The sequence below is a fragment of the Pseudorca crassidens genome, chromosome 8 (assembly GCF_039906515.1).
Source record: "Pseudorca crassidens isolate mPseCra1 chromosome 8, mPseCra1.hap1, whole genome shotgun sequence".
Taxonomy (NCBI): Eukaryota; Metazoa; Chordata; class Mammalia; order Artiodactyla; family Delphinidae; genus Pseudorca; species Pseudorca crassidens.
The window spans coordinates 85,278,972-85,294,163 of record NC_090303.1 but is presented as its reverse complement, the minus strand read 5'-3'; the positions used below and the strand labels follow the sequence as shown (position 1 = coordinate 85,294,163).

General features: G+C 40.7%; 2 protein-coding genes across 4 annotated transcripts in view; one reads left to right on the top strand and one right to left on the bottom strand.

Moving 5' to 3' along the window:
- Positions 1–13,623, top strand: part of COPG2 (COPI coat complex subunit gamma 2) — a 129,682-nt gene extending 116,059 nt beyond the window's left edge. For both annotated transcript variants that reach the window (XM_067747017.1, XM_067747018.1), the window contains exons 21-24: positions 11,478–11,575; positions 12,331–12,469; positions 12,765–12,863; positions 13,341–13,623. In XM_067747017.1, coding sequence (XP_067603118.1) covers positions 11,478–11,575; positions 12,331–12,469; positions 12,765–12,863; positions 13,341–13,471 — 467 coding nt within the window. In that variant the 3' untranslated portion in view covers positions 13,472–13,623. The remainder of the gene's footprint in view (positions 1–11,477; positions 11,576–12,330; positions 12,470–12,764; positions 12,864–13,340) is intronic.
- Positions 13,624–13,853: 230 nt separating this feature from the next.
- MEST (mesoderm specific transcript) overlaps positions 13,854–15,192 on the bottom strand; it is a 44,209-nt gene continuing 42,870 nt past the window's right edge. For both annotated transcript variants that reach the window (XM_067747026.1, XM_067747021.1), the window contains exon 12: positions 13,854–15,192. In XM_067747026.1, coding sequence (XP_067603127.1) covers positions 15,075–15,192 — 118 coding nt within the window. In that variant the 3' untranslated portion in view covers positions 13,854–15,074.

Genomic DNA, 15,192 nt, shown 5'->3' with positions numbered 1-15,192 from the left:
TCCTCTTTTTGTTCTACATTCATTGCTCAATCCATTTCCGTATTTCTTCTTTTTACACATTTTGCTGAACTGCTTTGGTTTTCCATTTATTCCTTGGTAGGATCACTGCAATTTGTGTTGTTTTAGGTCCACTTTACTGAATTTATCTCTGACCTTTCTGCCGACTACACTTCTTTATACAAACGTACTTTCCCACATACTTTCCCACTCTTATGTCTCATTTTCAGTTATCACTTTATCTCCCCCTTTTCTTCCTTTAAGAAATGCCTCACCACACAGTTCTCTTCCTGGCTCAACTGCTTTATAAGTACAATAAGCAATTTTCATTATCCTTTCTTTAAAATATGCTGAATCGCAGTTTTTCTTAGTAAATGGTTATATTGCAATATCTTAAATTTGAAAAGGCCCATAACCATTTTCCTTTTAAAAAAAATCCAACGTATCTTCTCAACCATCACAAAAATGCTATTATAAAAAATTTTAAGTATTTCTTATAATATAAACCATTTTAAAGAACAACTACATAATTATTTAACATAAAATTCATTCACTAGTGTACATGTTTGTAGTATAAAATGATCCCATACTATGATATAAGACTGTAATTGCATTCTCCTTTTACAATGCATGGAATAATGAAAGGTTCTCAAGAGAAATAACAAATGCATATACATTTTCAAAATGCATTGTATAAATAAGAAACTCTTGGGAAACATTTACTTACCAAATGGCGAATTGCTGGAGTTGTTCCACACATATTATAGGGAAGATGATAGGAATAATGCACAACACATTTAAAAACCTTGAGCATAGGAAGTAAACCTATAGATAAAAGAACTATGTCTGCAGCAAACATATACTATCCCAAATAGACTGTACAAACTCAAAGTTTTTGCTAGCACAAGAATGCTAACTCACTGTACCAAGTTTCCCAAGCACATGGTGATATGTAGGTAAAAACTTTTCATGTTAACAAGTATTTTGGTAATGTGAGTAGACAGCTGGTGATACCTGCATTCCTCATTCTGGTCTCAGTAATATTTGCCATTTTGCGCCTTGCATGTTACAAACCCAGCCTAATTCATACATCCCCCTTCTCTAACCAGCATCTTCTCTCCTTTCCTCTTTCCTCTTTTTTTTTATACGAGTCTTTGCAGTTACTTCTTTCACTTTCAGCCGGTCCTAACGTGACTCCTTAACTTCTCAGCAAACTAACATCACATTTACAGGCAGGTCTTCCATAACTCCTTTTGACTATTTGCCCTACCAGATCTTAAACACTCCCTTATCTTTCACCCACAGAGTCTATAATATATCAATAAATGCAGTATTATTCCCTTGAGATTGCCTTATCATGATCCACAACCACTCCTCAACCAATAGCATTCATTTGCTCTACATACTGAAAAGTATCCAATCCACACCTTCTAAAAGGTCAGTCAATGGTGATGTCTTTAAGGTTTCCACCAATGCCTTCTTGTCAAGGTTTATGTTAATCCATCTCTTTCTAACCTTTCTTAACAAGCAATCACTTCAGCCATAAATTTCCCACGAAGACTTCAAGAGCCAGCCTACCCAAGTCCTGTTCTTTTTCAGGGCCTGGATCCTCTTTCATTCTATATATGCAGTTCGGGGACCTGACGGTTCTGTTTCTTTCATTCACACCTGATCTGTCTTGTTGCCATTCCAGCTACTCAGAACTACTCTCTAATTCACACAATGCCCCTTTACTTACTTGCCATCCTCTCCTATTTTGTTTTTATTCTGTCATGACCTTTGGCCTTAGTATGGAGCAAAAGCCATTTCTTCCATCTGTATGACTATTCAAATAATGTCTTTCCATCTACAAGGAACTTGAACATTGCTCTTCTATCCGTTTTCTCCTTTTCCCCTTTCTCCTTTTGCTGCAAACTCCCTACATTTCCTCCAACATTCCTTCTTCTTTCAGCTGTATCATTCCAGTGAATCTAATCATCTTTTCTGGATATGTACACTTTTAATGTTCAGCACTCACAATTCAACCTTCATCCATCTTCCTTATTTCCTGCATTCTGTACTGAAATCTGTTTCCACCCTCCATTGAGTCTGGATTTTCCCAGGATTTCTGCTCTGGCCCATTTTAAGTCCAATCACATTTAATTGCTCTCTAACCTCTCATTCTATTGACTACACTGATTGCTTCAAATCTTTTCCAACAAAGCTTTCTGGGCAGCAACACATCATACTCCAGTTCTTACTTGGCGGCATTCTCACCTCTTTCCTTGGCTGGTTGATATCTGGCTTACCATACAATCCTTCACTGAACTTTTAATTCTGATCTCTCTGTGCTCCTCATCCTGGACCTGTTTAATGCCCTTCCTTGTTTAACATTTTGCTAAACTGCATGTTCTGCACCACAGCCTATATCCTAGACTCCCTCTCCTTACTTAGATTTCAGCCTCAATTTTTTTCTCTCTCTTTTTAAAAATACATCTCAGCAGTTTCTCTCACAGCCAGTCCTAACATGATACTTTAATTTCTGAGCACTTTAACATCATACCTCAACAAGCTCTTCCTGAGTTCCTTTGATTATTTGCTCTGTCATATACATGAACATCTATAATATTTTTGGCTTCCATCTGTCATCATAGTGAGGGACACATTAGTCTTCTCTTGAGGCGCACTTCCACTCACTTCTTACCAAGTACACTTCATCCTCTCACCAGATAAACGACCCACCTGCACTCTCTAGTTGGTCAAACCAGCATCTTTCAGGTTGCTATCGATGACTTTTCATCAAGGTTCATTCTAACTTCCCCCTCTAACCATTCTTATCAACCAATCCCTTTAATTAAAATGTTCTGTTCCCCCAAAATTCATATACCTACTACCCCACTTCTTTATATCTTAACTTTATGCTATATTTGATCGAGATTTTTTTAAAGAAATAGAACAGTACACATATAATTGAGACTTCCTTTGTACCACTTTAGAATCATTTACCTCTTTCCCTTCCTTCTAAGAGAAAATCACTAAATACTTAAATATTTATCCTCATATATATTTTATACTATTCATAAATATTCATATATCCATAAATAATATGTAATGCTGTCTTTGAGGGATATATATATATATACATATATTCATTCTTAAAAAAATTTTTTTCCCATCAAGACTTTGAGTGCTAGTCTACTTTCTAACTCCTATTCATTTATAGGCAGGCCTTTACTTCTCTCTAGTTATATACCACTCATTGTCATCTTTAACTAACACCAAACATTTTTAACCAGTTAGACCCCTTCTGAGATCTGACAGATTTCTCCATTCCAAGTCTCTTCAATTCACATCTTATTTGCCTTTTTGCTACTCTGACTACTGAGAACCCTACTCTAATGCATGCAATGCTCCCATTATTTAGATTAAAACCCCCTCTTCTTTCTTATTCTGTTATGCTCTACCATATCTTAACTATCCATTTCAGCTACTATCCTATGTCATAGCAAAGGGTACAGTAGTTTTCTAGTGAGGTTTACCTCCCTAGCGATTCCCAACTACTCCTCAAGAAATACAGATAGTCTTCTCTATAGGCAAACCACTGGCCCATGCTCCCTAGCTGGTCATGTGGCCTCTCCCATTGCGGAGCACAGGCTCCGGATGCACAGGCTCAGCGGCCATGGCTCATGGGCCCAGCCGCTCCGCGGCATGTGGGATCTTCCCAGACCGGGGCACGAACCCGTGTTCCCTTCATCAGGAGGCGGACTCTCAACCACTGCACCACCAGGGAAGCCCCTAACCAAGCTTTTAATTAAAAAATTTTACCCACAGCATTAAGAGCTAGTCTACTCTATAATTCCCATTTTTATCCAGGTCCTTGAAACTCTGTTAGATACACCACTCATTACCGTTGGGCCTTCCCATCCAATTTGAACATTTAAGGAAATCTCCATTCTGAGTCTCTTTATTACACACCTGATCTGTATTGCTGCTATTCCATTACTCTTAAGTCTTCTATAGTTCATACAATAGTCCTTTATTCAGTTAACAAACTTTCTTTTCCTTTTCATTCCATCACAGTCTTGGTCTAAATATGGTACCATAACTACCACCAGTCAATAGATACCATTCTTAAATCATCCCTTCACATCTGTGGGAAGCTTCACTTTGCTCTTCCATTGCTTTCCCCTGATCCTTATTTTGCCCTAGAGAAACATGCTGCCTTGTCTTCTGTGTCCCTCCTTTCAGCTTCCACGTACATTCACATCATTCTTACAGATTCAGCTGTCCCTTTGGGCTAGATACTCCCCCCATGTTGGACACTCACTGCTCAAGCCCTGCTGTCTTCCCTTTGTGTTCTACACTCTTTACTGCATTTGTTTGTATTCTCGGTTTAGCATAAACTTCATAGGATTCCTGCCACTGGCCTGCCTTTTATGTCCATCCCACTTGGCCTGTTTCTGACCTTTCACTCTATTGACCACACCCATTGCTTCTAGTATTTTTCCAAAAAAGCATCCTGGACAGCAAAACTTTATACTCCAATTCTTACTTTGCTACATTTTAACCTCACTTTCTCTCATTCATACACAACTCTGACAAAATTCCAATTCCCGTTTCCTAATGTTCCCATTTAGACCTCTTCAGTGTCCTCCCATATTGATGTTTCTACACTGCATGTTCTGCACGCTAGCCCAATTCACACACACTTTATGCTTATTTAGTTTCCAATCTCCATCTTTTGCTCTTTCCTTCTTTGCTATTTTTTCATACAAGTCTCCTCAGGTGCTTCTCTCACTTACTGCAAATTCTAATATATTTCCTTAACTTCTGAGTATATCTTTAATGTCCCTCTTATGGGACATTCTTTCCAATTTCCCTTTGGAGGATTCCCCCATATTATCTTAACCTTTCATAGTGATGAATGCATATTCTTTTTGAGGTTTCCTCCTCTCCTGATCCCCAACTCTGTGCCTCACTCAAAACCAATTTTCTACTCCTTTTTTTTTTGGCGGTACGCGGGCCTCTCACTGTTGTGGCCTCTTCCGTTGCGGAGCACAGGCTCTGGACGCGCAGGCCCAGCAGCCATGGCTCACGGGCCCAGCCGCTCCACGGCATGTGGGATCCTCCCGGACCGGGGCACGAACCCATGTCCCCTGCATCGGCAGGTGGACTCCCAACCATTGCGCCACTAGGGAAGCCCCAATTTTCTACTCTTTAGATAAGCCTTTCCCTTAGATAGCTTCTAACCTGTCTTCTTCCTTTCCATCATGTTCTTTGGCCCAGCTATGGTGCCTATGCCTCCAGGTGGTATCAGTGACAATTTCTATGTCAATATTAAGTGATACCTTCTCATCTGGCTGGCAGCAATTTTAACTTTGCTGTTTTACTCCTTTTTCTTTATTTTGCCTTATTAAAAATTGTACCTTGTATTCAGCATCCCTCTTTCATTCAGAGACTGTATGTACGATCATTCCCATAGATTCAGTAATCTCTTCTAGATAAACGGACACCTCATACTCAGCAGTCACTGTTCAGACTCTGGACTGGATTATATAGTTCCAGCCCATGCAGCCTCTCTCTTCCACAAAGCTTCCTGAACGGTTCCCCCTCATAACCTCAATTCTTATTTAGCCACATTCCCTCCTTCCTCTCTCTTTTTGAGTGGCTGCAATCTAGATAAACATAGAATCACTCTGTTAAAGTTCCTACTCTCCCGTGTGCCAGGCTTTCTCACTCTAGCACTCCCTAATGCCCTTACCCATTGGCCATGTTACTCTCCTGCAGGTTCCTCACCCGAGTCTAACTCACATGGCCCTTTTCCTTTCTTAGTCGCCATTCTCTCCTTGTCTACTGTCCTTTCTTACAAGTCTCCTCAGTTGCTTCTCTCATCTTCAGCTAATTAGATTTAGCTGCTAGCAAAGATTTTTTAATCGGGATTACTCTTAATCTGCCTTTGTCTAAAGCAGTGGCTCTCAAACTGCAGTTTGTTCAAATACAAACTGCTGAGCCCCACCCCAAATTTCTGATTCAGTAGGTCTAGTAGGGCGAAGAATTACATATTCCTAGGCAGAGCTGATAGAACACATCTTAAGAAGCACTGCTCTAAACTTTCCCCCAACCAAGCCCTTTAATTAAAAATTTCCCACGAAGGCGTCAAGAGCAAGTCTACTCCTGTCACTCCTTTTCAGGCCTCTATTTCTCTCCCATTATATAGACTAGTCATTGCAGTCTGGCTTATACCCAACATACCACTCAGGCCCATTCTCACACTATAGGCTTCCTCATTCTGGGAATCGTTATGGTCCTGTGGTTTTTCTTATTACCACCCACCTACTCAGAATCGTTCTCTAGTCTATACAGTGCTCCTCTTAGCTTTACCCCCCACCCCTCCTTCTGTGTCTTTTGGCCCAAGTATGGGATCCTCTCCCTCCAGTCAATACCTGTCATTCTTCAAATGGCATTCTTTTAATCTGGGGGCACCTGTAATGTTGTTCTCCCATTCCTTTTCCCTTGCTACCTGTCTTGCCCTAAAGAAATATGCTGCCTTATCTTCAGCTTCTCTTCTTTTTTTAGCTACCATCTCTGTTTCATTCAGGTGGATTCAGTCTCCTCCCAAACAGCACTCCCTAGCCAGGTTCTCTCCCCAGGAGCTGTCTCTCCACTTTCAGAAAATCTTGACACGACAGAGTAAATTCTAAGGATAACTTTAATGTGGCATTTGCAAGATATTCATTTGTATCTCCCTTTGGTGGTCTGCCCTCCCACGTCTTAATTATACATATAGCATAATTTCATCTACCATCTGTACATGAAAATAACAAATGAAGTTTTACTTTTGAGTTGGGCACGATCGCTAGCCACTCAGCTCTCAGTATTAGTCATCCATGCTATAGACCAGTGCTCAGAGATTTATCCTGGTGTCTTTAAGGTTGCTGGCCTGTCTTTATATCAGAGTTCATCTTAGTCCATCTCCTTCCAATCCTCCTAGCTAAAACTTCCCACCAAAACTTCCCATTACTTTTCGGGCCCTGTCCTCCCATCGTATATACTGCTTTTCAAAGTCTGGCGTTAAGACCCATCATTTAACCAGATAGACCCATTATAAGATCTTACAAGAGTTCTCATTCTGGAAAACTGTGTTCCTCATCTTATCTGCCCATGCCACTCCACCTGTTCTCAACTACTCTTCATATAGTTCTTCCCTTATGTAGTTTCCAGTCTCTCTCTTCTTTCTTATTTAATCATGATCTTTGGTACAAGTATGGTACCATATCCCTCCTGTCAGTACCTGCCAATCTTCAAATGACCCCATCTCTTCTGCAGCTCTTCCACTCTTTTCCTTGATTGACCCTAGAGAAACACCTATAGTACCTACAGTCACTTGTTTTTTCAGCTACCATCTTTATATCATTTCTCATGGATTGAGAAGTCTCTTCTTTCATCTTGTTTTCTGCACACTGTTCTGAATACACTTGCATTCTCAGTTCAGTACAGACCTTCACAGGATTCTTGCCACTGGCCATGGCTTGGATCCATCCCATTTAGACTCTTTAATATGTCACTCCATTGGTCATACTTGTTGCTTCAAGTATCATTTGAGAAAAGATTCCCAGATTCTGTTAGTGAGGCACTCCCTCATTAACACCAGCTCTTATTAGCCACGTCCTCTCTCCTCTTTGGCTGTAATCTAGCTTAGCTCCCGTCTCTCTACTTAATACGCAGCTCTGCCCTTTTCCAGTGTTCCTCCTTTTGGCCCTGTTTAATGCCCTTCCCTACTCACACCTTATATTCGGCACCCCAGCTTAAACCCTCCATCTTCTGTTTTTATGCTTCTAGCCTCCGTCTTCTCCCCTCTCTCCATGATATTTTCATACAAATCTCCCTAGGAAATGTCTGTCACTATTAGCCATGGTAGGGTAACTTCTAAGGGCAACCAGTTTTAATGGCGCACTGCAATAATCTACGATATCTTAGCTATCCATCACCCTTTCATTTACCATCTTGTCTACAGAAGGAATGGAGGCAAAGTACTTCTCTTGAGGTGTATTTCCCTCAGAATCTTCACCCATTCTCCAACAATAATCTATCTTCTGGCCAAACTACCTATTCACGCCCTCTATTAAGTCAAACCTACTCTCTCTAAAGTTGGCAGCAATGGGTTTTTATCCGCATTCATTGTAAGCAGCTTCCTTATAAACTTTCCTGTCACCCAAGTCCTTTAACAGTTTCCCTCCAAATCGGTGCTTCAGGAGCTAATCTACTCCTGCCTCCTACTCAGGTCCTTGCTCCTCGCACTTTCTGTGCACTTCTCGTTGCTATACGGTCTTTACATCCAAAATGTGTCCAGTTAGACCATTTTGAGCTCTGACAGGATTCCCCATTTGAGGTCTTTATTGCACACCTGCTCGGCCTTCTATGCTCTCCACTATACAATATTTCCATTTCTCTGCCTCCAGTCTCTCTTTTCTTTCTTTATTCCAGCATGACTTTTGACCCAGAAATGCTGACTTATCCTTCCAGTTGATGTCTGTCATTCCTTAGCATCTCCTTTCTGTCTGAGGGCAACTTTAATCTTGCTTTTCTGTACCTTTCTTCCTTTTTCCCCATATTTGTCCTAGAGAAAAACCTTATCTTCAGCACCCCTTCTGCCACATGTGTAGCATTTTCCTGGTAGGCACGTTCTCCTCATTTTTGGCACTCACTGCTCAACTTGCTTTCTTTCATCTGCCTTGATTCCCTGCACACTCTACGCATCCCTTCCTTCTCAGTTTGGTCCAGACCTGTGGGGATTGCTGCAGGTAGCCTGTGTTTCAGGCCCATCCCTCCTACCCTCTTATCTTTCACCCCACTGACCACATCATTTTCTGTAACTATTATTCCAGCAAAGCTTTCTGGAATCTCCTCATAACCCCACTTATTTAGTCATAGTCTTCCCTCTAGTGGTTGAGGCCTGACAGCTCCCACCAAATCTCCCACTCTGCCATTTGCCACACTGCATGTTCTGCGCCCTGGCCTAATTCACACGGCTCGCTCCTTTCTTAGCTTCCAGCATCCATCTTTTCTCTAATTCTGTGTTTTGGTATTTCTTTTTCCTACAAGTTTCCTCAGTAGTTATCTCCCATTTTTAGTCAGTTCTCAGACAAGCCTGATTTCTGGGGACAGTCTTAGTGTAGACCTCCAGGGCATTCCTCTCTTATTCCCTTGGTTGTCTGCCGTGCTTCATTCATGAAGCTCTCATCTTTGTTACGGCAGTGGACTCAGTATTGTTCTCTTGCCATGGAAAGGCTCTCTCCCACCCCCTTCTCCTCACCCAGAGTTAGTCATCCTCTCTCACAACACTGAGCGACTGCTACCAGTAGCTTTTAATGGAGTTCACCTTAGATTCCGTGTAACCTTACTGTATTAACCAAACCATTTATTTGAAAATTTGCCACAAAAGTTTCAGAAACATTATCTCTATTAATATCATTCCTATTTGCTTCCTTAATCCATTTTTCCTTATCACTTACTTATATATAAAGTGTCTTCTGTCTTTACTTATACATAAAATTCAACCAGTTAGCCCAGTCTGTGATCTACCATTATTCCTGACTGTCCTTATTCCTCTTCCTCATTTGCCAGTAGCCTCCATGAACCAACCTGGGGTTCATATAATCTTCTATTACTCAACATCTATCCTGCCTCTCCATTTTTATTTGATCATGACCTTTGTTCATACCGTAATCCCATTCTCTCCTTTAATTTTTTCTTTTTTAAATACCTCAACTGACGCATTCTAGGTTTGTGTTAATTTCCACTTCTTTCTTTCTTGTTCTTCCCCCTTCCTCCTGCAGAAAATCCTACCTTAATTTAAACAAGATCCTTCTTTCACCAACCCCCTATTGCACTGAAATACATTCTGTAGTTTTGATAGGTACACTCTTTCCTATATGGGGCAATCCATTCCCATCATCTGTTTTCAGTATGCTAGAGTGAATTCATTTGCTCTCTGAATTCAGGCCTATTCATAGGATTCCTACCAGTGGCTTTAATTACCTCTAACATTTCAATCTCTTGACTGCCTCAGCTACTAGAGCCTGCTGGAAAATATCTAGTCTCCTTCCTTTGAAATATAAGGTATTTCAGATTTGTTCCTAAACACATTCTCTTCTCAGCACCTATGTATTAGCCTCTCTCTTACTGCTTCCAATTACACCACTGCCTTTCTAGCCTCATTCCTTTAGCTCGTGTACCTTCCTCTGCTTGCCAAACCTCTTTTGCATCTTTTGAGATCCAATTAAACTGTACATCCTTTCAAATTTTTTATGATTTTCCAAGGCTGTTAATCCTGCACTCCCACATAGCACTCTATTAAAACTTATATTAAAGAACCTATGGTACTAAATTGTAATGTCACAGGTATATATAGGTAGATCTCTCACACACACTGTTATTCAACTCCTAGACAATCAGCTGTGGGGAAAAAGGTCATGTCTTAGTCGTCTTTTTATCTAAGGATCTGGCATATTCATTTATACCTTTACATTATAAATGTATTTACATGTTCTACATTTTTGGATGGAGGGAGTTTAAAGTTAAGACTGAACAAATGAAAGTCTCACTACCCAACCTGTCATATATGGTCTTTACATCTGAGTCTATTCTTTCCTGTCCTTGCCTATTCCCCAAGTAACTTTCTAACTCCACAGTTTCATATATATATATATACACACACACATATGAAATTTTTTAAACCTACAAGCCTTTTCCAGACCATGGACTAGACCCTTATGTGCCTTTTCTTCATCCATGGTTAATAAATCCTCTCCTTCAGACAGTTCAGAAAATCCTATCTTCTTCATGAAGACTTCATTTTCCTTCATTTCTTCCACTGATTATCTCAAAACATATAATTACCCACTTGCTTTCCCATTGTACAACACTGACTTCACCAATATCAGAACTTCACTACTGACCTACTCACTAAAGGTTGAAAGTTGACATAAAGCAAGTTCATTCTGGTGATCTCTGAACCCACTTTTGCTCCACAATCTACAGATATAATATCTGTAAAGGTATCGAGACTGTGATATACATAGTATTAATTTAATGATCTGTGTGTTTTACCATCCATATTTTATGCTTTGTTTGTCAGCTTCTAAAGTAGTGGTTCTTAACGTGTTGACAGGCATGACAAAAAGCCCCTTAAAAAGTGTCTCCCCTGCTGCTTTCCTGATCTGTAGTCAGATGACCCCCTGCTTTCCTTATCTGAACATAAAAACAGAGTTTTGCCCATGTTGTCTTTTCTGTACTATTCTAACTCGCAGCAGGGAACAGATTTTAAAGTCCAGCGTACCGGCTTCTTTTGAGAACTACGACCCTAGAAAACAGGCTACATACGTGTCACTTGCTAATTCAGAACACAGAGCCAAGGGCAGATGGTGCTTCCTAAGTTACTGATGGAAACCGTGTGCTTGCGCTGCCCATTGACGCAGGCTCGCCTGCTCTCTCTCCTCCAGCTGCAGGTACCTTCAGCTGCACCATGAAATTCACTGTCCGGGACTGCGACCCTGACACGGGGGTTCCAGCTGAGGAGGGGTATGATGATGAGTACGTGGTGAGTCTCCCCTGCAGAGAGACTCACTCTGACCCCTTGCACCACTGAGTGACTTCTGTCTGGAGAGAACATTTTCATCTGACATGAACTTATGGGATTGTATTCTTCTCAAACACATTACAGCTGAGGAGGACCTGGGCTAATCCTCCTGTCGTGGGAGTGCATCATGCCAAAGAGAATTGGGATTTACCACTTCAGTACTGATTAAAGCAAAACTCACCCTTTTTAATGTTTTTATAATAGGGATAATTAAGAGATGAAAATAATTACATGATTTTCATTGAGATCAGTTTTATTTAAAGTATTGGGGGTAGGGGTTTTTTGTTGTTGTTCAGCAGCTTTTAGTTTGCTTATAATGTAGCCACATCATGGACTGAAAAGCCTTCACAGAATGCAGGGAAAAGTTTTAGAAATATCTACCTGTTCGTGAATGCGAAGTTCAGAAGGCCCTGTACAGCTTGAACTCTGCAGTTACGTGTGGCAATGTGACTGCTTTGTACCTACACCAGGGCTACAGACGTTGATCTGAATATGGCTCTTGCCAGATGACCTGTTTTCTTGCTTTCCTTTGCTAGGGCCCACCTTGTTAGACTTATCCAGACTACAGAACTTCAAACTAGCTTGGTAGTAGAGTTTTTCCTAGGCTCCTGCAAAGGCTATAACACAGGATGATAAAACCAAATGAACTAATCTCTTCTACCTTCGTACTGAACTGAGAGGACTCATTTTCTGACCCCTGTTTGTTAACCCACTAGCTAGAAGATCTTGAAGTGACTGTGTCTGACCACATTCAGAAGGTAATGAAGCCTAACTTTGCTGCTGCCTGGGAAGAGGTAGGCGACACCTTTGAGAAAGAGGAGACCTTTGCCCTCAGTTCTACCAAAACTCTTGAAGGTGAGAACAATTTTGCTATCAGTATATTGCCTGATAGCAGTCTAACACCTAATAGGCATATTTCTTACTGCAAAAGGACTCCCTTTTCTTTAAAAACTCCGTAAACTATTTCACTTTAAAAGGCCAGAACGCTGTCTTCATCATCTAACAGAGTCAACCCATTTCTAGTCCAGTAGCCTCCCTCCACACACCACCACCAACCCTGTGCACCCCCAACTCCCAGCACCAACTAGTGCAGAGGCAGATCCCTATGCTGACCTTTTCTCATACGGTTGCATCAATCTTCTCAACACAGAAGCTGTCAACAACATCATCACATTTCTGGGCATGCAGCCATGTGAGAGGTCAGACAAAGTACCTGAGAACAAGAATTCCCATTCCCTCTATCTGGCAGGTAAGAAACTTTCACCAGATTTCTCCTGTATTTTGTTGCAAAATTTGATAGGAAGGGATGTGCATGGGCATCTCATGCCCTGCTACTGTCCCATTATCCCATTATATGAGTTACAACTTGAAGCCCCATCAAAATGAATAATTTGTTTTAGCTGTTTAATTTGCATGCTATTCTTAGATGCTATTTAAGATGTATATTTGGCCCAAGACACTTAAATCTCTTCTACAGATACCAGTGCCCCCCGCTTAAGTACTCCATATCAATATTATTGAATACCTTCTATGTACCTGGTATTATGGGAATATAAAAGATTATTTAGAATTTGTATGTAGGAGTCAATTCCCACCATAAGCACAAATCTCTAGAAAAGCTAAACTAAAATAATAGAAAGGAAATGCAGGCAGAGCACGATCAATTTCATTATTCAGAGCTTGTTTTGCGTTCTTAACATGGTTTTCCTCACTTTTTTCCTCTCAGGTGTATACAGAGGTGGCTATGATTTATTGGTGAGGTCCAGGCTGGCCTTAGCAGATGGGGTAACCATGCAGGTGACTGTCAGAAGCAAAGAGGGAACACCTGTAGATGTTATCTTGGCTTCTGTTGGATAAGTTTTTACTGGGTGAGATGAAGTTGATGTACCCTTCACTGTCAGTGGGCTTTCAGGCTATTGGCATGAATTTCCCAGAATCATACTTTCAAAAATGAATGACTTCAGAAAAGCAAATTAAATGTTTGGCCCTGAGCCAGCAGATCAAGCAGATGTCTGTCCTTGTGCATGTCTTTTTGTTGTTCCTTTTTCTTTTTATTACACTTGGTCAGCTTTGGTATGGTAGTACAGCTTTGGGTGATCTTGAAAATCAAATACTATCCTATGCCCCAGCTGCCTAACTTCATTAAATTCTTTAATTCACTGTGTATCTGAAAGCTCCTGGCAATGTTGGAAAGCTTTTATCCCAGAGGGGTGGTGGGGGAGCGGGAGCCAGAGTCCACTTTTGTCAAAATTCATTTTTATTAATAGAAAATAAACACTTATTCCAGTTGTTATACTTGAAGTTGCTAATAAAAAAAAGAATTTAAAATCACCACTTAATAATCCTGTTTTAACTAAGACAATGAAACTGTGGCTTAAAAAAAAGTATTCAGCACCATTTGCTCATAGAACTTTCAGACTTTGTTCTTAAAGTTTCTAGAACTTTCCCGTCTGTAAAGTACAGGAATTGCTGAGCTACATGAGGAACCCTCTCTGGGACAACCAACGAGAAGTTAAGCAATCAGTATATATTCAGCCTGGTAACTTGGACTGTACAACGATCCCCTCCTCTCCACTCTGGCTCAGGAGGGACATGCTTCTAAGCACTGAGGTATGACGAGTCCGACTGTTATTAGCTGGAAAGACCAGTTCTAACAGCAAATAACAGTAAATCTCTGGCACAGAGACTACTGTCCTTAATGTTCTGTGATTTTAGGAAATTCTGTAAATAGCTTGGCTTTACTTCAATTTACTCAGAAATGAAACATGTTTAATAAGGTTAAACTACTCTGCTAGAGTAACTGTCTGCTGGTTTAGTGTCCTTATAAAATACATACATAATACGTGTAGGTAAATCATAGTCTTAAAGTATACTTAGAATACTGTGTTATTGAAACCAAAGTCTAACAAAATGACTACAGTTAGAAGCAGCTAATGAAACTAAATCCAAAGTTATGACAAGGGAGACTCATTCTCACTTGAAGCTGTGCCACTTAGAGAATTAAAGCCATTCAAGGCGAGGTGAAGGTGGCACCTTTAGATAATTCCAACCAGGGCCAGAAATTAGCATTTCTAAATATTTCAGAAAAGTCCATAGAAGTGTTTCAAAGACTTTTATGCAAAAGAATGTCTGTCTGTCTGTCTTTCTGCATCAGTGAGTAGTAGTGCCCATCAGAATTTCCTAATAACACAAAGGGCCCATCAGAATTTCCTAATAACACAAAGGCAAGTCCATACACTTGATCAGATGTCAAAGGAATGGGAGGTGGACTATTAGAAGGTCACCCTTAGAGCTTCTGCTGGCTTTTTACTATATGCTGTTCACCAGTGTGAGTCAGGTGGACTTTTGTGAGAGAATAGTGTTTGGTGGCCAGGACCTCTTTTGGGCGTTTCTTGCTAAGTGGAATACACAACAGATAAGGGAATAGGGGAGGTAATACAGGGAAGCTACTCTTTCCAGCTCAGAAGGAGTTGATGAAGCCCATATATGCATTCAAGAAGCCCATGGGATCCTCTAGCTGTGGATAGTGGCTAATGTGGTCATCCAGAATCGACACTGTGGACCGCGGCAGCGTTTTC